The 26,945-nt window shown below is 38.2% G+C and overlaps 1 protein-coding gene and 1 non-coding gene across 2 annotated transcripts in view; both read right to left on the bottom strand.

Moving 5' to 3' along the window:
* Positions 1-26,945, bottom strand: part of LOC124612826 (receptor-binding cancer antigen expressed on SiSo cells) — a 43,784-nt gene that overhangs the window by 13,286 nt on the left and 3,553 nt on the right. The window contains exons 2-3 of the mRNA XM_047141255.1: positions 4,929-5,090; positions 4,363-4,482 (exon numbers count right to left, since the gene is read on the bottom strand). Coding sequence (XP_046997211.1) covers positions 4,363-4,482; positions 4,929-5,090 — 282 coding nt within the window. The remainder of the gene's footprint in view (positions 1-4,362; positions 4,483-4,928; positions 5,091-26,945) is intronic.
* On the bottom strand, positions 872-943 carry Trnat-ugu. The gene has a single exon. It is a non-coding gene; the product is annotated as a tRNA-Thr (tRNA).

Here is a 26,945-nt window from a genome sequence, read left to right as displayed (position 1 = left end):
ACCTGACATTGTTACTTTGCCAAGATTACTGTAATAAATATGTTTAGTGTGTCTACTATGTCTTAATTTACGATAGTAGAAGTCACACATCTGCTATCAAAATGTTTCCATGTTTGTTTTGATGAAGACAATGCTAACCCACAATAGTAGAGACAATGTTACAAGTAAACTATGTTCTAGAACTTTCTAAGATTTTTTTTTTATCAATATGGCACATTACATGGCTAAGGAAATAGTGTAACACCTTTTAGAAAGAGTTACATATAAATCTATTGTCTTATGATTTACAGATTTATCTACACCTATAGCATACACTAACACAAAACTATGGCCTTGTGGATTAGCACTTTCTTCTAACGACCTCTTCAAATGGGATAAGCAAGGCTTGACGAAGCAACAGACGTAATTTGCAGCAGTTACTCTAAGACGAAGATGCTTGCACATGACCACTACAGTGAAGAGTTACATCAAACCAGTCTTCGGACTTTAGACCACAACACCTACATCTAGAACATAGGCAGACAGAAGAGGTTGAAAGTGTTAAACTCTTGCAACAAAAACTTGATAATAAATTCAATTGGAAGGAGAATACTACAGAGCTGCTGAAGCACCTGAATGAGTTTTACTTGCAATGTAGATATTGTCACTTCTGAAAACAGGTAGAATATTTTGCCGACTTTCATTCCACAACACCATATGGGATCATTTTTTAAGGTAACTCGCCAACCCAGGCGTAAGTTCTCCAAGTTCAAAAGTGTGTAATATAACTTATTTGGAAAAAATGACATTCCGTTTGTGGAGACGTGATTGACAATGCATGGACACTTTATCTTCGACAATGGTAGAAGCTGAAGTAATTAATTAAAATTTGTGCCACAGCTGGGACTTGAACACAGGTCTCCTGCTTACAAGGCAGACATGCTAACCACTACACTACCATAGCATTGTGACTACCACAGCTGCACAGACTATTTTTGTCCAGTGCCGTCTTTAACACGAACTTCAATTCACACCCTCAGCCTATTTTCCCCATTCTTAAATTGTCAGTACTTCTGAGGCTCTCTGACATTACACTAGCATTCCCACTACTATCCTTATCAAAGATAAAGTTCAGATTCTTCTGTCTCCAGGAAAATGTAATTCCATCAGAGCAAGAACACTTGTTCATCAAATGCCACCCATAGCATCTGAAGATGGCCTTTGAAGGCGGAAAGCAGTTATGGTTGTATCATAAAAAGTGATTCAGTCAAAAATAAAAAATAATGCCTTAAAAATTATTTGTGCTGTGAACTCCTCACTGTCCCATACAGGTCTAGCCAAGGAACTGGAGGTACTAACTGCTACTCCCCAATATTTTTATTCCTTTATGAAATTCCTCATAAATTAAATAGCTCCTTTTCCAAACCAGTGGAATCAATGCCAGAAAAAATAAGAATAACCTACATAAACATTTTAAGTCACTTATTTTACTCCTGAATGGCATCCTTTGCTCACGAATACACATTTTCAAAAATTTGCCAGTATCCACAAAAATTTAGCTACTGATAAAGTTCAGTTTAAGAGGAGCCTAAAAGATTTATTTATGGTCACCTTATTTCACAACACTGATTAATTTCTTAGTAGAACCAATCCATTTATGTGTTGTTAATAATATCACATAAAGTATGTGTTATATAAAATCTGACTTCCGCACATTATCAGTGCAGTAATGTGATCAATGTTGATAAGTATTGTAAACTGCTTTCTATCTGATGATGTGTGGCTACATTAGCTTAAGATTAATAAATGTACTTCTGTGTATATACATTTACAAGTCTGTCTGCGACAAGTTTGGTATTGCCTCTTCAATTAGTATGTTTCAGATTTTTTACATGTTCTACATCCTTTAGGACCATTTAAGTTAGAATCTGTAGAAGGAAAATTACCAACCCCTTTTTTTCTTTTAAATATGCATTAAGTATTCTTGTGTTACAATTTTTCTGCATTCCTGGTTATCCCCTTACTATGGATCTCTGAAATGAAAATTTATCCAATCTAATCCACAAAAACAGGCCTGTCCAAAGAGTGTTCCATGGGCACCAGTGCCTCCTTTCCCCAGCCATACTCCTGCCTAGTGTTCCAAGTGCAATGACTGACACAGAGGGGTGAGAGGGAAATAATAGATTTACATTCTGCCTTTGGAAAACTACGGAATCTACGCATTTATCCAAAAAATAAATAAATAAATAAATAAAAAATTGAAGAAGCCATATTGTTCAACACAGAATGGCAATTGCTTAACTTTTCTGCATTGTTTGAAGGACAAGCAAAGTGCTTAATATGCCACTGCATAATTATGAGCTTGCAGAAGCTCTCATTCGAACATCACTGTAACACCATGCATATGAACGATATGATACACAACAGAAAATTATAGGGAAACAAAAGAAAAAACAACGTTATGCACACGTAAATAATGACAAATTCCTATAAATTATGTGTCATGAAGGCTTAAAGAGAAAAGTACATAAATGCATAACCAAATAAAACTGAAGAAAGTGGTTAACACAAATGAAAATTAATCACCATTTTGTGAGAAATTTGAAGATATGATTATTTAAAAACATACAATTTGTTTGTACAGGAGGGAGATGACATTGTAAGGCCATTGCTCCAAGTGAGTTACATAATAGCTTTCAAGGCAACTTTGTGATGGAGAATACATTAAGGAATGTATAGCAGATGCAGTGGAACAATTTTATCCAGAACAAGTCTCAAAGTTTGAGCAAATCATGCTTTCTCATCATATAGTGGAACACTACACTGCTGATATGGCTGCAGATGTACAGCATCAGCTGACTCAGAGGGCACTCCAGTTCACAGCATTCTCCATCACAGCTGACAATTCTACTGACATGTCAGATCCAGCCCAGTTGGTGATTTTTGTGCAGCAAGTAAATGCCACAAACTAGGGGTGATGGAGGAGTTTCCGAGTTCAATTTCACTTCAGGTCACTATCAGCCAGGACATTTTTGATGTCATGGAGCTGTTAACCAATTCCTTTGGACTGAAGTGGTGAACTATGAATGCAGGGAGAGTGAAGTGGTCTTACTAGCTTGATAACAGAGAAATTGGAATCTGCCGGGTTGTCACTGACAGCTGCAGTTCATTGCTCTATACATCAAGACACACTATGTGCTAAATCAGTTACAGTTAGTCACAAAATGAAGATTGTTGTCCATGCTGTGAACTATATTTAGTAACATCAATTAAGAAATTATACATTTAAGTAATTCTTGTCTGACATCGAAGTCGAAAATGCTAACATTCAATACTACCCTGAAGTTTGGTGGTTAAGCTGTGTACAAGTCCTGAAGATGTCCTTAATTTGTGAGAAGGGATTGCAACATTTCTAGAGATAAGTAAAAAAGAGATCATCACTGACAGTTAACCTCACTTTTTTGGCCAACATCACCAATTATTTGAATTCATTAAATCCAACAGTGCAAGGGGAGAATCATTTCTAACTACTGAGGCTTTCAAACAAAACTAAAACCTTTTAAAACACCAGCTTCAAGTTTGTAATATGACACATTTCCTGGAACTCAATGCAATGATGTGGATCAGGCATGACTGACTACACTTCAGAATTGGAAACACTTGCTATGAGTTCTCAAACAAATTCCAAGACTTTGCACAGCTGATTTCAATTTATCAGTTAGTTATTTCACACTTCTGGCTGCTGATGTACCTCACTGCTCCCAACTTCAGCTGTCAAACCTGCAGTTAACATCCAACTGCCCAGTTCAGAAATCCCCAAGAGCAACATCTTCAGCTGAACAGCCAAGATGTAAAGTTATCTCAATGTCTAATTTAACATATGTGCATGAATGTTTTTCCTTTTCTTTTCTTCTATTATGAAACAGAAAAGTCTCATAACGTTTAGGTTTAACGGATTTTAATCTGCAGAACTCCACGTCTTTAGCTGTATTATGAACCATAGTTCCAGATATACTACATATTATAAAATCAAAATATTTGTACATATGAAACTTAATGTTAAATGCCTGTATCTAAAATATTTTGTTTAATAAAAAGGATGTATAATTCTGTTCATCATGTGGACATTATTTAATGTACTTATTTAATTACGTAATGAAGTTATTACTCTGACAGAAGGATAAAAATTGAAAGTGAACACTAACAATAAAATCCTGCTTGTAAAAATCTGCTGAAATATTTTCCTTTTAGAAGTAAACCCACTATGTTGCAAACAAGTCTTCAATGTGTCTTGCCCCCCCCCCTCCCTCTCTCTCTCTCACCCCCCCCCCCTCACACACACACACACACACACACACACACACACAGAGTTCATTCACTTACAGGAAATCCAATTGAATCAGCATCCAATGTCAAGCGGGGTGAAACACCATCATTCCACCTTGATTCAGTTTCTGTTTTAAGTACAATTTTTGGCTGTTTTGTTATTCTGGGCGTCATGTCCTGTAACCAAATATTTGTATTTTGTTACTGAATGCAATTGCATGTAAAGAAAAAGATTTAAAAAAATGTTTCTAATTCCATTTACAAGATAATTTCATTTCACTGTGTTTCATGCAATGCTCAATATTTCTGATTAATTTTCTATATACAACATTCAAAGCATATGTCATTAGAATCTATTCTATATTTATTTCAACACAGACTAATGTCTGAAATAGTCATTTTTTCCATTCTTGCACCCTCGAAAAACTGTACTGAATTTGATCAAGCCATATATCAGAACTCTCTGATAATAATGCTTCTTACAATTAATTGTTGACTTGGTTAAACAGCAAATCTACAACAGTTACAGTTACTTAGGCTCACCCTCTTCTTAGTCCAGAAAGACATTGCTAATAATAATCTAATTATGTTCTCTACATATACTGAAATTAGGGAATACACACCTGAAAGAAGTCTGGTTCTTCCTCAGGCTCCACGTTTTCAGTTTGTTTTACTTTCTGGCGGTACATTTCAATTTTCTGCTGAATAGGATTTGTTTGTGCTTTTTCTGCAACTACAGAATCTGGGCCATCAGGCCAGGAATTCCAGTTCTGGAACTCTTGAACCTGAAAAAAATGACACACACAAAATTTTATATAAACTTGTCCACAAGACAAAAGAAGTTATTTTACTCTTGAACAATAAAGTAAACATTGTTCTTTTAAATTAAAACTTCTGTGCTGTTCCAAACTCATTACCTATCAACTACAATGAAACACAAATTTGCCTCTTCCAATAACAGGTAAGAAAATGTACAATATGTTGACAGGGGGTCAGTCAAAACAATTCTACTGCAACATTTACATTGACTATAATCTAAAGAAATATGGAGTGGTTTCTTCCCCGACGACCCCCCCCCCCCCCCCCCCCACACACACACACCAGATTGTGTAATTACCAATATGAAACTCCTCAGTTATTAAATGACTTTCAAAAAAGCAACCACGTGTCACTGCCATAAGTGGAAACTGTTAAGATACACGGATTGTAAATTACCTGTTTCAAATATATTGCAAAGTTTAGTTTGCTGAAAAACACACCACTCATTTCTTTCCTTTTCCATCCTGATGCTGCATTCAAATGCTCTAAATACAAAAAAAGCTTCTGAACTGGTTCTATAACTTCATGTTTAATTCATAAAATTTTCTTTTCTATGTACAGATTATACATTATTTTAGTCTTTTACAATTGTAAGGCTCTTTCAAAGTTGGTCTATCAAGTTCATCCATTCGTTAATACTTTCAGCACTAGATGCAGACCGTACCATGTCATCATCAAAACAAAAGTTGCTCATATAGGTTCCATTAAACAGTATCCTTTCTTCTGAAAACTTCACCCAGTGCTCACAACACTAGTTCTGAACATCTCTTTCAGTTCTGAATATCCAACTATCCTGATGAAGTGTAACTGTAACTGTGGGTTTTCAGTAGATATGAGTTGCTCAATATCCAGGAAAAGAAATAATATATACGCTTTGCTATATTCTATAATTTTGTTTACAATTTTCAAATAGTCTCTTACTCTATAACTGCTTCTAAATAGAGCCACCTGGTGCTGACTGAAACCTAGTTTTTTTTCCTATGTGGTTGGTGAAAATGTTAGTGAATCTGTTGAATATTATGGATGGAAGGGCAATACTGTCCATCTGTAATTTGTATGTCTCCTTTACTATCAATGAGGTGTTCTCTGGAACAACGGCTTAACTGAAATATATTGAGATCGAGATAGAGAGCATCAAACATTTTAAATAGTTCTTTCATTCATTTCAAACTCTTGTACATGGACTAAATTTTGGTCAAATATAAATGAATACTGTTTCAGAATATATGACATGAGAGTGTAATATGTAAAAATTAATGGCTGATTTGGATTTCCAATTACAACACTTTTCCAGTTTTGGGTAACTGTTTTATTACTTTTGAGTTACTTGCTTGCCAGCTATAATTATTTTTTACTTAAACACATACATCACTTTCTTCATACCTTGAATTGACTTCGTACACTTTATTTGGCATTACCTCATTGTCACTGTTACTGACTCATCTCTCTAACTACACAAACATTTAAAGAAATTATTAATTTAAAAAATTTTGTCAACATTTTCAGTCACTGTGCCATCTTAATTGGTCAAATGTAGAGATCCAACATTAACTTATGCCCCCTGCTCCCACCCCCCAAAAAATTTCACATCTTCTTAAGGCAATTCCACACAGTATTGTTAAACTCAGCATATCCAACCATATTCTATCACAGCCTGTTTAAAAGTGTTTGCCTCCTCTTTATGAGCTCCCTTGTTAACTTTATTCTCATCCAGCACAATTTATACATTGTTCGATAAAATAGTCAGTTTCATTTGGTCCTCACAAACGGAATGTCTTAACTTATATTGTTTTTAGAAGAAACAATGTGTTGCCTTTATCAAATTCTACTAATATATAACTTCAGTCATTTCTGTTATCACGCATCAAGGTTCCGATGGAAGAATTGCTCTTTTACACTAAAATTTGCCATCATCATCTATTCATGCGTCCCTTCATAGATACCTTCTGTCTGCTCACAAGGATGCGAGCAAGTTTGTGTACAGATTTTCATTATTTCCATGGTTTTTTTTTTTTTTAAGTCTTGCTACTCTGCTTGGTCTTCATTTTTATGGCACATGCCCAACAGCTCTACTACATTCTGTCTGATGCTGTTACAGTCTTTCACAAGTTCACTAACCTATCTTCAGAATCTAAAGCTCTGCTGTACATTGTCCTCAAACAAAAACTGCACAAATATTTGGATTTCTTACATCCACTTTACTGTATATTCAATGAAACCTTATCTAGCATCGACAGGTCACATGAGTAGCTGGGTACTCCCCATGGCTTCAAGCCGCTGCCCGAGCTTCCTCAATTCACTGCTAACAATTCTCTTTCAGCCAGGACAAAATACAGATGCTGCAGGGACCTGCATATAACAGCAAACCATCTGACAACTGTACTAATGACAACAACCTACAAGAATCTGAACAGCTTAGCAAGTCAAATAAACAGTTCTATAACTTAGCAAAGCTGTGCTCAAATCAGGCTCCACCCATGATTAAGTGCTTCTAAATTTTACGAGTCCAATCGATATGACCAGCTCAGGTGCAGATTCCATGCCAGCAGGTACTCTGAGATATCAATATATAAGTGATTAGATGGGATTTTTATTTTATGGTGGTATATTTCAATATGTTCTTCAGATCAATATTCTCATCCATGTACCGAATACACAGTACTGTCAGGTGATTTTGATTGTTGTAACTTTTGTCAAGCACTCAAGGGATACCCTACAAATATGTCCACTACCTTTTAAGATAAACAATGGACTCACAAAAGAAAAAAGATAATTTTAGCATCTATAAAAGTACAAAAAGATTTCAGGTCAGTCACCATATAATTTCTTCACAGTATATGTTTATTAATTAATGTGACCAACATGCATAACAGTTGAAGCACACTATCAATAAACCACATCAGGAGTTTCACAAAGATTTGTGCAGTTACAAAAAAGTTAAACACTTATTGGCACAAAAAGATTCAAAAGTAAATATCATAAAAGTAAAATTATAAGATGTGTGCTTACACTGAAACGTCATTAATTTCTTGACTGACCTCTCATGATTCATATGACATCAGAATACTAAAAGATGTCAGACAAGGATGCATATTATCTTAGACACAACAGATGCAATTAGTAAACAAAGTGATATCACACAGACAGACTGAGGACGTAATCATCGAGATGATTAAAAAAGCCTCATGGAACAACCAATAGATGATGTCACCAAGACCATGAAAACGTTACCAAAATAAAACAAATTTTAAAAACTCAAATAAATTTTCACTCTGTACTGGATAGTGCACTAATTTGAAACTTCCTGGCAGATTACAACTGTGTGTAAGACTGGGACTCAAACCTCAGACCTTTGCCTTTCACAGGCAATTGCTATACTGGCTAAGCTGCCCAATCATGGCTTGAGACCTGTTCTCACATCCACCAGCACCTCATACCCTACCTTCCACACTTCAGAGCAAGTTCTCCTGCATATCTTGTGGGACTAACACTCCTGGAAAAAACAATATTGTGAAGACAAGGCTTAGCGACAGACTGGGGCATCATTTCCAAAGTGGAAACAACAACAGGAAGAAAGGATATTCTCATGTCGTAACCACACAGAATTCCAAAACCGGATGTAGGGTTGTCAATGAAAAGTAATACTTCGCACCGAAAGCATGTTTATTATAAACACCAACATACAATTAGAACAGAACTGACCACTGTGCAGAGATTGGAACTATTTATACAAACTATTCCAAAATATGCTAATATTACAAACTTAGTATATTTCAAGAGCCTTCCAAAATGGCAAATACCAAACAACTGTTTGTGGTGAGTTTTGAACTGACAACCCACAGCATGTCAGCAAGTGACATTAATCACTGCATCACTCCCTCTCGAGGACAAACAGCAGTCCGCTGTTTCAGAACTTTCACTGGAGCCAATTGAGCATTCTGGATCTAGATATTGCCAATTGTCCTTTGTATGGTAGCACCGGCTGATCCACATATTCTGGTCATGTTACATTCTCTTCACTATGATGAGCACCGAAGGCAGCTCTTTCATTGCTCTGTGCCTCTGGCCCTTGGTAGGTCTTCATACGGACAGCACGGACACCATCTCTGTGCTCATCTTCTAGATGAATGGTCATAACTCTCAACTTCAAATGTGATATACAACAAGTGACAAAGGATTTGATGGGCTTAAAGTAGTGCTTTAGTAATTTTTCCAGTAGTCTCACTTTCTGGATGGTTGTACAGACATAAAATTCCATGTCAAGTCTCACATGCTGCTGTTTAGTGGCTGGTGCTTGGCGTTTTAGTGTTCTTGATCTTTCACCTGGGCGTCCAGGGTTTGTACGTGAGCCAGCTGCTTTGCTTCTTCAGTCCCAGTGATGAGGCGTTTCACACAGCCATCCTGAGATCATCCAGCTAAAATGGGAACAGTGTCTCTATTGTCATTTTGACCTCATAACAGTGGAGCAGAATAAACGTTGTGAAGCCTGTGGTGTCTTCCTTTACTGTGTTGTGTGCAAATGTCACAATGGGCAATACTGTATTCCAATCTCTCTGTCTGATATCAACGTACTTCAAGAGCACATCTGCCACCACCTTAATTGGAGCATTCTGTGAGCATTCATCTGGTGATGGTACGCAGTTGTCAACCGGTAGGTGATGTTGCGATGTGAAATTACCTCTAATATTAGTTTTGCTGCAAAACTTTTGCAGCAGTAGGGACCATCACATGGGATGCACTGTACTTCAAAACAATGTCTTGTACAAGGAACTTTGCAATTTACAGAGCTTCATCAATTGCCACAGCTTTGGTGGAAGCATAATAGGTGAGTTAGTCAGCGGGAATGATTATCCCATTTGTGGACCTCTGGAACCTCCCCAATGCGTCGATTTCAATTCAAGAGCATGGCACTGTTGCAGGAAGAATTGGTATAAGATCCTCTGTAAGTTACTGCGGCATGCACTTCTATCATCAGCATTCCTTGCAGTTGCTCAAACAGTGCAACACATCAGTATAGATCCAGCCAGTGATATGGGCATCTGATTCTGTCTAGAGTCTTTACCAATCCATGATGACCAGATGTTAGAGTGTCAAGGAAATACTTCTGGATAGCTCGTCATAGATGAACTGGGATGATGAGCAGCCATTCCCATTTATCAACTGAAATTCTCCTTTAGTCGGTACCTCCTCCTTTAAGCCTTCTATGCCTTTCAGTAGTGTCGGACCTTCCCTCTGTTCAGCAGCAATGTCATTCAATACAGCAATGGCTGTGATTTCATCAACACTGCTGTCTCTTGCCAAAGAAAATCTTGAAAGTCAAGCGGTGTCCTTGTGTTTTCCTCCATTTTTGTATACTACCGGTGAAGCATGGCAGTGGTAGCTCATTCTACAGTGCATGCTCATTGTACCACTAGCTAGTAAGTAAATAAATTACAATAATGAAGGAGAGAACCATATGTAGATACAAATAAAATTTTATTAATGCAAGTTTGAGGAAAACAGCATTGTGAGACAAGTTATAGATCATAAGATGTTTCAATTTCAATTTACCATTGAAAATAGAATCATTGAGACCACACAAAGGCAGGAAGCTACCACCGTTGCATTTGCGGGGCAGCAGCACACACAAGGATGCCACATCATCATGACGGGCTTCAGAGCACGGTTACGGGAGTTTCAGAAGGCCAGCATGAGAATACATAAAGGCAAAAATGAAAAGTAAGATGCAGTTTCCAAGGACAGATAGCCCTTGGCAATAGCTGGTGGACAAGTCCATGGAATGGATGAATGAGTAGACAAAAATAGATCGTCAGAAAAACGCTTTTTATAAGAATAAGAATGAAGTGAGATTTCAGAGTATGTTCCTACAGAGTTTCCACTGAAGGAACTGATGTACGGCAGTAGTTTTGATAGAAAAATAATTGATAAAGTGACTTCTCTGACATCACAGCAGTTATAAGTAGGACTGACAAACCACTGTACACGGAGGACATCATTTCATGTTAAGCTTGAATACACAAAGTTACATAGACAGTGACTTCAATTGGCATTTCGAAGTTATTTTTACTTGTGACGACTCTGACAGTGATAGTTTAATTAAACAACACTTACTGTGCATCATATGTCATCACTCAACCAACTGTTGGTAAGTGGGATGAGGTTAAATTTGTTACTGGCTTGGTGTTACTATAGACTGTCGCAGCTGTGTAGAAGACATCAAAAACTTGCATTCTTTCTCTGCAATAGCATACAATGTGTCCAGGCTGTCCACAGCAGAAACACACTGTCCTCTAAATGTCAGTTCTTCTACAGGGCATTATACTTGGAGTAGGAGTTGATTGTACTAGAGATGGGCAAAACCATTCTTTTCAGAGATTGAATCAGAACTGCTAAAGTGCAGGAATGAACTAACTCCCTGACACACACCATTTACTCGTAAAAATAAATAATCAAAGGTCACTATACCTGCATTTTTATCTGATTGGGTTCTATTTTGAAAAAAAAAAAAAAAAACACAGAAAGAGAAGTAATAAGTTTACCTAGTTCTGAGATTGAAAAGTTCTTCATTTCATTTGCTGTAAAAATTGAAAATATCACAACAAAATCCTAAATTTTTTATCAAGTGGAAAAATTTTAAAAATCAGACTGTTTCTTGTTACATTTTCACACTTTTTGGGGAAACAAAACATAATATGTGAATTATAAGATACAGTCATCACTTACAATCAGCATGACAATAATAAATAGGGAAAATTAAACAATAATATCATTTATAAATAAAATGTGACCCATTTTACTCAAAGTGAGTTGGTTTCCTTTCTCGGTGCATATTTGGCCTGCTTTTGAAAAGATATGCTCACAGGGCACTAACATACCTGGGATACATAATAATTTCAGAACAAATTAGTATAATGTTGGGCACAGCAATTATGTGGTTTGCAACCAGTTCAACAGACTGTTGTTTCTAGACAAATATGCCTCAGACAAATATCTGTCCCTGGTCGTGACGTGTTAGGAGCTGAAAATACACTTCAAAGTGCTGCTCATATTTTTCTCATAACAGCTATATTATATTATCTGTTTGTGACTTCACAAGAAACAAAGTTACGGCTTTCAGGCGCCAGGTGCCATTTCCCAGAAAAATAATAATTTATTATCAGAAAGCAGAAAGAGTTCATTCATTCAGATTCTTACAAAATACTAACTCATTCATGACAGAAATGGACATACAAAAGAAAGTAGAAAGATTAATTACATTAACAGAACACTCCAGGGAATCCTCACAACTAAAGTAAGAGAAGAAATTCTACAAAATGGTGTCAGTACCAAATATGACTTGTGGAAGTGAGGTGTGGACTGTCACAAAAATAATGAATACAAACGAAATCATTCGAGATGCAATTCCTAAGAATAGCTGAGTACTCACTGCAATTTGCACAAAAATGCTGTGAGACAAAGTAGCCATTTGGATGCACTATAATAACTTTCCTTATATCTTTACCACACTTTTATTATTTCCAAAAACACCTCATGCAGTTCAACATTCCGTCATTTTTAAAGGCTACAAAATATAAAATGCAAAACTGGTGTCAGAAGATATGAAGATATGTTATATTTAACCATTGAGAACAGAAAAAGTATATAATGAGAAGAATATGGCTTTCTAGCTTACCAATGTTAGGTCAGTCATATAAATTTGTTCATTAGATACATTGTATCTCAGTAACATAAGTGGACTAAACCACTAGGTAGCACTGGATACTTACCAGGGAACCTCCCCATCACACCCCCCTCAGATTTAGTTATAAGTTGGCACAGTGGATAGGCTTTGATAAACTGAACACAGATCGATTGAGAAAATAGGAAGAAGTTGTGTGGAACTGTGAAAAAATAAGCAAAATATACAAACTGAGTAGTCCATGGGTGACATAGGCAACATCATGGAGGCCGTCAGTTCATGAGCGCCGTGGTCCCGTGGTAGCGTGAGCAGCTGGAGAAGGAGAGGTCCTTGGTTCAAGTCTTCCCACGGGTGAAAATTTTACTTTCTTCATTTTTTCATAGTTATTATCTGTCCGTTCGTTCATTGACGTCTCTGTTCACTGTAATAAGTTTAGTGTCTGTGTTTTGCGACCACATCGCAAAACCGTGCGATTAGTAGACGAAAGGACGTGCCTCTCCAATGGGAACCGAAAACTTTTGATCGCAAGGTCATAGGTCAACCGATTCCTCCACAGGAAAACACATATGATATATTCTATACGACACTGGTGACGGCATGTGCGTCACATGACATGAATAAGTTGTCGATCCACCCAACTTGTACACTTGGCGAATGGGTAAAAAGATTCTTCTACCTTGCCCGATTTAGATTTTCTTGTGAATGTGATAATCACTCCCAAAAAAGTGACGACAACATAAGAGTTTGTCACATAAACTGAAAATAAAAAATTAAACTTTTCACTCGATGGAAGATTAGAACCAAGGACCTTTCATTCCGCAACTGCTCACGTTACTACAAGACCACGGCGCTCCTCCGTTTCCAATGTCCTTTATGTTGCCTATCTTCCCATGAACTACTCAGTTTGTATATTTTGCTTATTTTTTCACAGCTCCACATAACTTGTTCCTGTTTTCTCAATTGATCTGTGTTCAGTTTTTCAAGGCCTATCCACTGTGCGAACTTATAACTAAATCTGAGGGGGATGCGATGGGGAGGTTCCCTTGTTAGTAAGTGCTGCATTTGTTTGTTTACAACAACATTTTCATCGTTACAGCACATACAACAAATTCATCGATAAACAGTTCGTGGAAATCACTTTGCAATGTTTCACAAAAAGATGTTTGTTTACAAAAAATGTGTAATAGATCTTTTGAGTGGTCAAAAATAATACAGTGGAAGAACACACTAAGTTGAGCTAAGTACATGATGGCAACTGTTTGTCAACAAACATTCTTTTATAACTTACAGCAAAATTACTAGCATCAGCAAAAGTTCATAAACATCATTTTATAAGAATTCACAAAGTCTAGAAATACCAGCTGAGGCATGTAGCATTCACTTACGAGGAACAGGTGGTGCCCACACATCATTATTTCCGTCAATGGGAGCAGATGCATATTGTCTATACAGGAAAGTCAAACAATTTGAGAAGGCACAATCTTAGAATCCCATGGTATTTTACAATGCTTGTTATTCACAGAAAACAGTTTTATGGTCATAAAACCACAGACTTCCCACCCTCTACTAATCTCTATAATTTTTACATTTTATTACTTTCTCAATTGGCATACGTACAATTAAAGCTTATGGTTTGTTATATAGTTATACCAATTTCTGTGGGAGTTTTCTTTTATTCTTGGAAAAAAAAAGAAAAAGACTGTGACACGTAACATAAGTTAGAAGGAACAAGTTATATAAGGTAGCACAACTGCGAGCATACCATCAGCATCTATACTGCACTGCTTTTCACATGATTATATTTTGGATGGAGCTTTAGTTAAACTGATGCTTGAGGGTTAATGAGTTTCAGTTACATAAGGCATCTGGGATGGTTGCCATACACTACTGATGGAACTGATGTATGGGGTTCCAAGATTGCACCTTCTCAAATTGTTTGAATTTCGGTACAGGCTATATGCATTTGCTCCTATTGGCGGAAATAGCAATACATGGGCATCACCTGTTCCTCATATGTGAATGCTACATGCCTCAGTTGGTATTTCTAGACTTTGTGAATTCTACAAAAATATATTTATGAACTTTTACTGATGCTAGTAATTTAAATGTTGTAAGGTAAAGGAAAAAAAAAAGTTTGTCGACAGTTGCCCTCATGTGCCTCGGCGCCACTCAGTGTGTTCTTCCAATGTATTATCTTCGGCCACTCAAAAGATCTGCGACACACTGTTTGATAAAGAAGTACCTTTTTTTTTAAAAATATTGCAAAGTGATTGCCTTGAATTGCTTACTGATGAAATTGTGTTACACACTGTAACAATGAAAACACAGATGTAAACAAACAAACATAACATGTACTGTATCCAGTGCCACTTAGCAATTTCATTCACATGGCTTCCAATTTGTCCCTTGGTAACAGTTTCCACTTGTCTTGTGACAGTGTTAACAAGATACAATGTATCTAATGAACAATTTTATATGACTGACATAACACCGTTAAGGAGAAAGCCACATTCTACTCATTATACTATGTCTCTTATCAATGGTGAAATGTAATATATTTTCATATCTTTTGATACCAGTCTTGTATTGTGTATTTTATAGCTTCTGAAATTGAAGAAATATCAAAACAAGTAAGGTGTTTTTGGAAATAATAAAAGTGTGGTCAAGACATACGAAAGGACATTAAAGTGGGTACAAACTACCTGACACAAGGATGATTGCTAACATTAGAAAAGATCTGGGAGTGAAAATCTTAAATGAGAACATTAAGGACTACAGTAACACCTGAAGGACTATGTCACAACAACGGAAGACAACACCAAACCCAAATTAATGATGAATTATTAGTCAGTGGACAGAAGATCCTTAGGAAAACTAAGGAAGAAGAAAAACGCCAAATAATTCCAGCCAAGAGGATGTAACAGGTAAATGCCTAGGACATGCAGAAAGAAGAAGACATCTCATGTTAAAAAGACTACGATTTTTTAAGTAATTATGATTTAACAAGTTTTATAATTGGATATAAAATGCTCATCTGATGTAAGAAGGGTTCTGAAGGCTTTAGGCTGATCAAATAAAATAAATAATAAATACATACATAATTAAAAACAAATAATATAAACATACACTTTCATTCATGTAAAAATAATTAAATGTAATATACATACTGTTGTAAATATAAAGAACAATAACCGGTAGAGACAAACTTAGGTGGAGAGACGCTGAGTCAAGAAAATGAGCTGCAAGTTGACTCTGTTACTGAGTCAAGAGTGCAGAGAGTGAAGTTACTCCTGAGTCACTTTGCGATCCGCTCTGTCTGGGCAATGGCTGAAGACCGCAGCTCACGCGCCTACCGTAATCACTGACAAAACATTCCAAGGTGATGCTACACCGAAGAACAAGGAGTAACAATACATGGGAATGCAGGCTTTCTCGGCGAATCTGAATGATGAAGTTTTCTCAGGTTATCAGCTGAGTCAAGGAGTGATTCTGTGGAAGAATTTCAACAAGTTTCCTACTCGTCATCTTCAGGTGATGACTTTGCCTCAAGATAACTAGTAGGAAAGTTGTTGGAACACTGCTGTAGTATGATGTTGTAACTCAGATGATAACCAGAGATAATTTCATCAGTAAGATGTAATAACTCACTGAAAGGCATGTAAACGTTTATTGAGCTTCTGAAATTTGGGATTCTCTTTTCAAATCAAAAGCAGAATTACAGGACGTAAATGATAACTGTTACAGTGTATCACACTGGTGTATGGAAAGTCTAAATGAACAATTTGATACAGGGTAGATTTTGTGGTCTATAAAGTCAGGACACTACGTCAGGTTGGCCTACAACAACTACCTAAGCTACAGTACATGCACGTCACACAAAATTTTCAATATTCTCTCGCTCTCTTGACACTATTAGTTCTACACAAAAAAAGAAGAGAAGCTTTTCTGTATGAAATTCAATGTAGTTTAACTTTGTACTGGTATAAGTTTTGCTACAGGCTGCATTTTTTGAGTTATTCATGAAAAACCTTCAAATGAGGTTACGGCTCCTAGTAAGACTCAACACCTGTCGGGGATAAATTCCACCTTTGGCCTGCCAAGATATTTGATAAGCTTTTAAATCGAAGTTCTTAAAGAAATTTTGTTTTGAGCAGGCTATCCATCACGTCATAACTACCCCATATTATCCTCAACGATCTTTTGCAGAATGTGCTAACCGAAATCTGCAAGGGATTCTTATTGCTTTCAATTGTAATTTGCAGAGTAAGTGGGACCGCTCTGTGGGGTAGCTTAATTTTGCCTTTAATACGGCCCAACATGGCTCACTGAAAACTGCTCCTGCTTTCCTTGTGTTGGCCTATCAGGTTAATTCAACTCTGGAAAACATTTTGTCACTTAAATATTTGCTCCTGGATAGTATTGACACTAAGGTTCTGCAGGAGAAATGGAGGAAGGCATGTCAAAATGTTTTATGGGCCCATCAGAGGCTGATGGTTGTAATCAATGGCAGAGAGAATTTAGGGGTAAGGTAGGTGATTGGACTTTTGCGTGCAACCCCAATGTTAAGAAGAAAGGGAGGAAGGGCTATTCTAGTGAGTTAGTACCCAGTTTTTGGGTCCTTTTGAGATCATCCAAGTACTGGGTCAGGTCAACTTGATTATGCGCAATCTTGAATCAGGGAGACTGTCCAGAACTCTGGTTTTCTAGGTTAAGGAGAACTAGACTTCTCCCTGAACACTCAACAAATAAAACAGGTAGGGGGTTTTCTGTGGGTTTGGTGGGAGAGGCTGAGCCGTGCGGCTCAGCTTCCTTTGAATTGCCAGGGTCTGTCCGTCCTTTGTTTGTTCACTTTTGACATGTTCTTGTTCTGTTGGAGGCATCGGCCTTGTAGCGGCAGCTCGACTTCAGCAACGGTGGCCACGAGAGGGCGCAATCGGTAGTATGGCAGACTGAGTGATCGATGTAAGGAGTTTTGTGGAGCGCCTCTGGCCAGACGGAAGAGGCAGTATGATTTAGGATGCGACCACCAGAACAGACTGGAGGAGGCCCATTGCTTTCCAGAAAAAGAGGCCCACAGGTGTTTGTGTTTGGTTGAAGGGAATCATCATCTGCCCTGGTCGTTTTTCCACTACATAGTGACCTATTTCAACTTCTATTATTTGGTGGAGTGGCTGTAATGCTGTCATTGCAGATATTTTGAGCCACACATGAATGGCTTAGCTGTTTGCTTATGTGAATTCCCGAAACAATGAGTCTGGATAGTACCGCCTTCTTGGCAAATGTTTCTTATTTATTCAGTTAATATGAAGGCTCACATGGTGTTCTATTCTACATATTTCCAAACCCCATCAAGGTAATGGGTGTGTATCCTTAAAACTGCGCCCTTGAAATGGGCAAGTTGCTGTCTTTTCTGGAGTTGACCTAAGTTAGGCAGCTGTTGGTTTAACTTTCCATCTGTTGGTCACCTCTTTGAGTTGTGTCCTTATCATCTCCTTGTGTTTCAGTTTAATATGGCCATGTGGGGGTTGCAGGCCTTGGTTTTTGCCCATTGCCTTTTGAGCCCCTGGTAGCTCGGTGCTCCCATATTGACTGTAGATTACCAAAGGCACAGTGCTATTTTACACCGGACTTATATCCCCCTTGTGTATTTGTTACAACTATTTCTAGACAAGTGGTATGGAACCAACCATTAACACACGTCTTGGTGTGTTCTAGTTTTAGCAGCATGAGGGCCACACCTTGCTGAAGACGACAACGGCCTGACAGGGTGGAAGAATGCCTGGACCTGTGACAACTGAGGAACAACAGTTCTGCAAATGGCTCACCGAATCAAAGAGTTACATAAAGCAATTTATATGTATTTACAAAGATGAGTTGAAAACATGTTTTGTGTGTGTGTGTGTGTGGGGGGGGGGGGGGGTCCTTCTCTCAAATGGTTTTTTTTTTTTTTTTTCCTTTACATGGTCAATACTTTAAGAATTTCTGTGTTGTTTGTTTAACTGAAAGAAGCTAAGATTTTATGAAGTATGGTGGAATCACTGAGACTAACATTTTAAAGCAATTATACATAACTGAAAGCTTGCCTTCAAAGCACATTTTGGTGGTGTCTCTTAAATGGTTAACACCTTTTTTAAAAAAAATTGCTGTTGCTTGTTTAACTGAGAGAAAAATGTAAGATTTTGCTAAACATTCTGGACTCATTGGGAGTTTAATATCTTAAAGGATTTGATACATATTTGCGAAGTTGAGTTGAAGCACATTTTTGGGGAGTCTCTTAATTTTTATCTTTCTTTTTTTTTCCAAGTAGTTAACACTTCTTTTAAGAACTAGGCAGTTGCAAACCTTTCTCAAGAACTTCAGTAGGCCTTAGTTTATGCTACGTGTTTTTTACTTACATCCTTTAAGCTTTGTTGTTATACTTCTTAATACACCAGGGAAGTTTTCTTATTTAAAAATTTTGGGTCCAGTTTAAATAAAATGAGTAAACTAAATGGTGAAAGATGTTACCCCTGAACCTTGTCTAGCCAGTTCTCGTTCGCTTGACCTTGTTTCAAAAACAACGTTTTGATTGGCCATGTTAGGCACCTTGCCACAATGAACAGTTCATCACACTACAATTAACAAACTTTTTTACAGAGGTATCTGTAACTGAATATGTGTAACATAAGTATTTTTATATTAAATTATTACCATGCAGAAGTAACAAAATATTGAAGTAGATGCTGAAAAAAATGCATAACTTTCAGAATCAATAAATTTATTTAAAACGACAGGGGATTTATAGTATAACTGAAATATTAAATCAAAAATGAAATTTAAGTAACATCTCTCCACTGTACCTGCAATGGTTGGTTGCTTGGTTGTCTTTTTATGGCTGCATCATAAGTCCAAGCTGGTTGATACCATTTTTCCAGGTGAATTCAGCTGGTAAGAGAGATTGATGCTAAAGATGAATACACCTCTTCTTCTAAAGTCTCTCTTAATGCCACCTAATATACTGGGGCAACATTTATGGTTTTTATCTCTTGCTTACTGAATCTGTCAGTTCTGGGTGTCATAAAAACCACCCCTCTTTAACAAACAGATATATGAAAGAGGTGAGGTTGTGGTGAACTTCCACAACTTCCATTGGGACCACATTTTGGAGTTGGACGTACTTCTTTTATTCGATACTTTCTATGTTACATTTCCTCAATGCACTGGCACAACCTGATGATTTTCTTGGATGCTGTGACAGCCTTTATCAGGAGAGTTTTGTATATGTCTTCTGCATCTCCTTTCTTCAAAAGTGATATTTTGTCAACTTCTGGCATATTTGGATTCAAAAGTGGCATAGGGCCAGAACACACACTGTGAGGGCTTTGTCATTTCCCCATGATGTTGGGACTTGTTCTTCAATTGTTCTTTTGGCAACGAAACTTGCTGCCGATCGTCACCAAACATTTTCTTCAGTTTGATCTGGAATTTATCCCATCTACTGAGTTTCTCCTCACTGTTCTCGAACCATAGCTGGCCTGTGCCATTCAACTAAAAGTACAAATATACTGAACACATCCTGTTAACCTGCCTGTTGTAGACTATTTGGCAATCCAGTTGACTCCTTTCATCCACTTCGTCGGGTCCTTACCAGCTTCTCCAGGATGGATGTCTGATGTGCAGCTGACTTCCTACTGGCTTGGAATTCACCAGTCTCTTGAATACATGGTCGGTAGTATCAACGTATTCCAGTTACTGTCTGTGTAGGCAACTACTTTTATGTTACCTGATTGGACCCATGATGATACAGATGTTTCGAAGTACCTTGTGTATCCACCAAACAATGTCGTATTGTAACCACACTTAAGTCCAAACTGAAAGTGTCAATGAAATACAACATATAACACTGAAAGCACATTTATTATGAGCACCGACATACAGCCAGAACAGAACTGACCTCCTGGACAGATATTTATACAAACATCGAATATTCCAGAATGCTTGTATTTATATAAACAATGAATACTCCAGAATATACAAAAACCAGAAATGTAAGACCTTTCAAAATTTTCCAGAAATAGTACACAACAAATAACTGCTGGTGATGGGATTTGAACTGGCAACTCACAGTACGCTAGTGGGCAATGCTAATCACTAAACCACTCTGTAAGCACTACAGCATGTGATAATATTGCAGAGCCATGGCATAGTTACAGACTGGGAGATTGTTCCGAGAATGAAAACAATCCCTCCGACTGTGGATAAGCCTTGTCTCTACAATATCCTTTCTTCCAGGAATGCAAGTCCCACAGGGAATGCAGGAGAGCTTCTTTGACGTTTGGAAGGCAGGAGGTGAGGTACAGGCAGAAGTAAAGTTGTGAGGGTGGGTCTCATGTCATGCTTGGATAGCTCAGTCAGTACAGCACTTGCAGCAAGTAGCAAACGTCCCATGTTCGAGTCCTGGTCTGGCACACAAGTTTTGTTTGTTTGTTTGTGTTTGTGTGTCCTTAACAAAAAAAAAACACCAAAATCTGACACCTAACATGCTGCCTAGCACAAAAATGACATGATAAAGAAAAAAGAAAAAAAACAAGGGTGGCACGGCATGAGTAACATCTAAAAACTCAAACGTCTAATTACATTCTTTAAAATTTGTCGCCGAACTGTAAATTGCTACATGTTCTCAGGGCTGCAAATGGAAGAGAATCTTGGTACTATTAAAATATCATCCATTAACAAGCTGACTGCATTTAAAAAGTGGATGCATTGCTGCATGCTTAAGATTCCTTGGGTAGATGAAAAGACCAATGATGTACTTCAGCATTTTGGCCACAATCCTGAAGCCACAAGAATCATCAAATGAAGGAAAGCAGATTATTTGGGCAAGTCTTCTGAAGCAGGATGTACAGCTTTAGCTTCATGTAGCTTGTCAAAGGAAAGCTTGAAGGAAAAAGTAGATCTGGTGAGAGAAGTGTTTCATTGTCACTGAATTTCTGAGAGTGGTTCCAGGTCTCAGATACTGGTGCAATGATTACAGACAAAAAAGAAAACGTGACACACACTGGTTACAAATTTGACTTATTGGAAAGTTCCTGGGAAAATGCAATGCACCTGTGAAGGAAATGGTGTACAAGATGCTACTGTGAGCACCTCTACACAATTGTTCCTGTATTTCTAGTTCTTATGAAGCAGGTGTAACACCATGGTCTAAGTTTTAGCTGAAAAGTAATAAGAAGCGGTAAGTTAGTCACAAGAAAGATTGCATTAGTTGCCACGGATTTGAATCTGTCCATGTGGTGACATGTAGGACAGTATAAACAGAGAGATAAATGGGTTGCATAGTGAAGGCAGCTGGCCACAGCAGAAAACAGCGTACTGCACCAATAGCAGTTGCAATGACCGAGGTGATGTCACCACACCAGGGCTGGTCTCTGTTATGAATGACGTGACTAGCTGCAACTTTTAGGGGAACAAATGTACTAGGAAGAGATATTAATAATGCTGATTTTTGAGACAGTGGAGTTTCGTTATTGGCTCATCATCATCTCCGAAGTATTGCCGAGTTCTGCAGTGCCACCATGATGTCAGGGCCGAGCCACAGGATGATGGAGCATCGCCAGCAACAGCCACGAGTTCAAAAGTCTGAGCCGTATCCACCCTCTTTGCGCTAAGTTCCTGATACTTAATGTCTGGGCACTGCCGGCCTGCCGCCACCAGCACTGTATTCCAAGGAGGGTTGGCACCACAGCACCAGCCACTGTCCGATTTCCACCAAGGAGCAGCTTGTCGAATTCTGAGCAGAGCAGTCTCCATGCCCCACCACAGTGATTGCGTGTGGACCAGAGGGCACCGTCCAGAGGGGTCACTGTCATCGTAAGAGAAGCAGTGCACTGCTGAGGTCACAGGCTGCCGGCTGTACATGCACTTTCTGTCAGCACTACTGGGCGACGACACAGCAATGTGGGCGGATGCCACTACATATAAATCACTGACAGCCAGGGCCAACAAGGAGAGGTATGTTTGCCTGACTGAGCAACTAAGTAATATGAACTTAAGGTAATAAAGACACTGTTTGTTGTCCACAGTGTTTATGCTGCGCCATTTTGACCTCACCACACACCTACTGGCCCTTCAAAGTGGTGTCAGAGTGGTCATCATCTCCAGCACTCTTCAGAGTGGTGTCAGGGGTGCCGACTTCGCCACAGCCTACAGCAGAGCATGTGTCACCTCGCAGTGCACAGTCTGAGCCAAACCCACAACATCATTCATTCGGGGCGAGTGAGACCATCCCCCCCGTCCTCCCGTCCCTTGTGTGGTGACAACAAAGGTGTCGAAGTATAGGGATCATGATTACACAAAAGTTACTCTTTTGTAAAATCATACGTATGGTAGATTTATCACAATTCAAAGGGAATACGAGGGATGAATGGTTAGTTCCCGTTCATTGTGCACAATGTAATTCGCTTGAGCATTCTGTCTTTTGTACCGAATCAGTGGCAGCAATAAGTAATACATTCAACTGTCATCATTTTGGATATACAGCAAGATGCTGTAGAGTGTCCAGGTGGCTGAGAACAAGTAGAATTCTAGTAGTGCTAGTGTTGAATATTTATTTTTCTGTTGTGAGAATTATTATTTAAAAACGAATACCAAGGAGGCAAAGACAAAATCAGGGACACAGGGCATCACCCAATATCGAGCTATACAATCATTAGCAAATTAACTGAGGGCAGATAAGATAGCTTTATGTAGCAGTTTGGCAGAGGAAAGTAAAGAAGTAGAGTAGAAATCACAGAGTTTAGGATTAGATCCAGCTATTGCTAACCTGGTATCTCCCTTTTCTGATAGAGTGTCTGATGATGTGTTAGCGGTCTTGGAAATCTTAGGTCATCAAATGACATAGGGGTTTGGCCGGATAGTCAATTGTTGTAGATTGCAAGATTGGATCTGGTGGGTAAAGCAGTCATTCATGTGTCATACAGCAGTATTGCGCAATGCGAGTACGTTTGAATGAATCAGACAACAACTAGAACAGAGGTACAGGAAACAAAAGAGTGCACACTTTTTTCATGAACAGCTGGATACAGTGTCTAGGAGGTGTAATGACTTAGTTAAGGATGTCAAGGAAGGTGTGCATTGGTACCCAAAGATCTTCGCACTGCAGTGAGACTAACACTGGAGTAAGAAGAGATTGATATATGTATAGGATTAAGGGATCCAAGGTAAGTGTTCACTTCTAACAAAGTGTTTTAACTGTGGTTGAATGGGGCATGTGAAGAGGCAATGCTACCAGCCACGGAACAATATTGGGAATAATATTAGTGGTGGTAGTAGTAGGAGTGGTATCGATTGTGGATGAAGTTATAGGGGAAATAGCAAATGTTATCTGAGAGGTGGGGGCAGGGGGGGGGGGGGGGGTGTAAAAGTGAGCTATTAAACGTAAGAGGGAACCCCCAGAGCCTGCAAGAGACTGTTGTCAATGCTGATCCCTCACGAGGAGCATCTATTGTACACAGCAATCCAACTTTATTGTGAACAATGACATTAAGGTTTAATTCACCTAATTGTATGTTTAGTGGAACTGACAAGTAATTATGGATGAATAAGGGCAAGACTTACCAGTTAACGTATTATGTGTATGGAACCACTAGGAGATTATGAAGTTTTGGTCACTGCTTGTTGTTAAGACATTACTTCACACATGCAAGAAAGGGACATAAGTAAAGCAGTACCAGTAAATACAGATAATTTCAGCACTGAAGAAGTTAATTTAGTAAAAGAGACACTGTTGGCCATGTCAGAGCACAAACAGAGGAGTTATTATGAGAATTCAAAGACCTGTTTTTTCCACGAGGGCCACTGCCTGTGATGCCAGTAACTCAGCACAGGATACCAACAGGGAATGACGCACCAGTATATAGGAGACTGTACAGAATACCATGATCACTGCAACCAGTCTTGGAAGAATTTATAAATCCACAATTGGCTGATGGAATAGTAGAGCAAAGTAGAAGCCCATGGAGGGGAAGTGGAGTGGGAATAGTAATCATGCCCAAGAAGCTGATGGATGGCTCGAAGTTGTATAACTTCTGTCACAATTTTCGACATTTAAATAGCAAAACCGTAACACACGCTTACTGAATTCCATATAAAAGTGAAACAACAGATAATCTTGGACAATGCCAGTACTTATCTATGATGGATCTGTGAAATAGCTACCATCAGTTACTCTGGAGGACAGATCAAAGACTGCATTTTCAACACCATTGGGGCACTACCAATATACAAGGATACCTTCTGGGTGAAAAATGCACTGGCAACATTCCAGCAGTTATTGGGCAGGGTATTGAAAGAATTAAAAGCAAGTCAGTGTTTGATATCTCTCAACGACATAACTGACTTTTCAAGAGATTTCCAGGAACACAGGCAGAGATTAAGGGAGGTGTACAATAGGTTATGGGCAGTCCACTAACAATTAGTACAAAAAAATATCATTTTGCATTGGAAGAGGTGCATTATTTATGCCATGTCATTCCAGCACCTGAAACAACTAATGAGTTGCACATCTTTTCTCAGTCCATGCATCTCTGGAATGGTTATTAGATTTAAGTGACCCATCCAGTAGATTAATGAGATGGGCATTGAAACTCAGTGAAGAGGATTATCATGTAATCCACACACTGGGGAAGAGACATGAAAATGCAGAATGATTGAGAAGAAAAGTAGCAATAATACAGACAACTGCAACAATTTAGCATACATGGTGGTTTGTTGTGTAGACACACATAATTGAGGCTACCAGTGGTACTGCCAGCAAAGTTAGAGGACGCAGTGCAGTGTGAATTGCATGATAATGTGTTATCTGGTCATGGAGGCTGCAGAGCGACAAATCGGAGATTGGCAGAAAAATATTGGTGGAGAGGAAGAAAAAAAAGGTGTCTATCAATATGCAAGGAAATGTATTAAGTGTGCACAACATGTGGATCTGAATCAAAAGTAGGTGTTGCTACAAAGACTACCAGACACAACAGAACCATTTAGTTTTATTGGGATGCATATGTTAGGACTGTTCAATCGAACACTGACAGGTAATCTTCATGCACTAACCAAAATACATCTTTTTCACATTACATCAAGGTGGTACTGACGCAGGACCAGCAAGCAATTACAGTCGCACAAATGATAGTTAATAGATGGATGTTGAAGTTTGGAGTAACAGAGACAATGATCACAGACCAAGGGATGAACTTCATGTCAGATCTAATGGAGGAGCTGTGTTAATTACTGAGCATAAAAAGTTATGAGTGAGTCCACTTTGTTCTCAAATTAATGGGAGAACAAAGCAAGTTTATCAAACAACAGGAAAAATGCTTAGTTATTATGTGAATACACACCAGTAAGACTGGGAGATGTATTTATCCATTGTAGTAAGTGCGTACAACTTCAAAGTACACACTAGCATGGATTTGTCACCATTTGGGACTGTGTATGGAAAGAAAATGCATCGCCTTTCAACACAATTATGCAGAAGGACTGAAGTGGGGATTCAGTCTGTGAATTTGCTAGAAAAGTGAAGAAAGTATGGAACAAAGTATAATGAAAAAATGCCAAAATGCTGGGAAAAAAAAGAAGCAGTAAAGCGAGTGGGTACGTTACCTCAATATAGAGTAGTTCAATGGATAATGCTATCTGGACCATGTATGCCAAAGGGAAAAATAAAGTTTTTGACACTATACCAGGGCCTATATTGAGCAATCAAGAAAATGTCTCCATCTAAAGTAAAACTACAGTTTCCAAACAAAGTCAACAATTGTGCATGATGGGCACCGGTGATTATTCAAAGGAGTTCTAGAAGTGATACAATGGGAAACTAGAATAAAGTCAAAGAAATAACCAAAGAAGAGGAAACAAATGGACACGCAGTGGGAAGAGTAACCTTGAACATTTCATCCTCGATATGCATTAAGACCGAAAAAGTAACTGCTATCTATTGTGTTTTCAGATTTTTGGGGATATTTTGGTTTTCTTGAGTTTTTTGTGTCATGTTATTTCCAATAAGACTGTGTGTCTCTGTAGGGTAGAATCTAGTTGAATTGTGGTAAGTTGTGCTGTTCAAAGACAGCAGGCTTCCAAGGATAAGGGAGGGAATGGTAATCTCTGTCCTCAG

This window comes from Schistocerca americana, chromosome 1 (assembly GCF_021461395.2).
Source record: "Schistocerca americana isolate TAMUIC-IGC-003095 chromosome 1, iqSchAmer2.1, whole genome shotgun sequence".
NCBI lineage: Eukaryota > Metazoa > Arthropoda > Insecta > Orthoptera > Acrididae > Schistocerca > Schistocerca americana.
The sequence above is the reverse complement of the archived record's forward strand: the minus strand, read 5'-3'. Positions and strand labels throughout refer to the sequence as shown.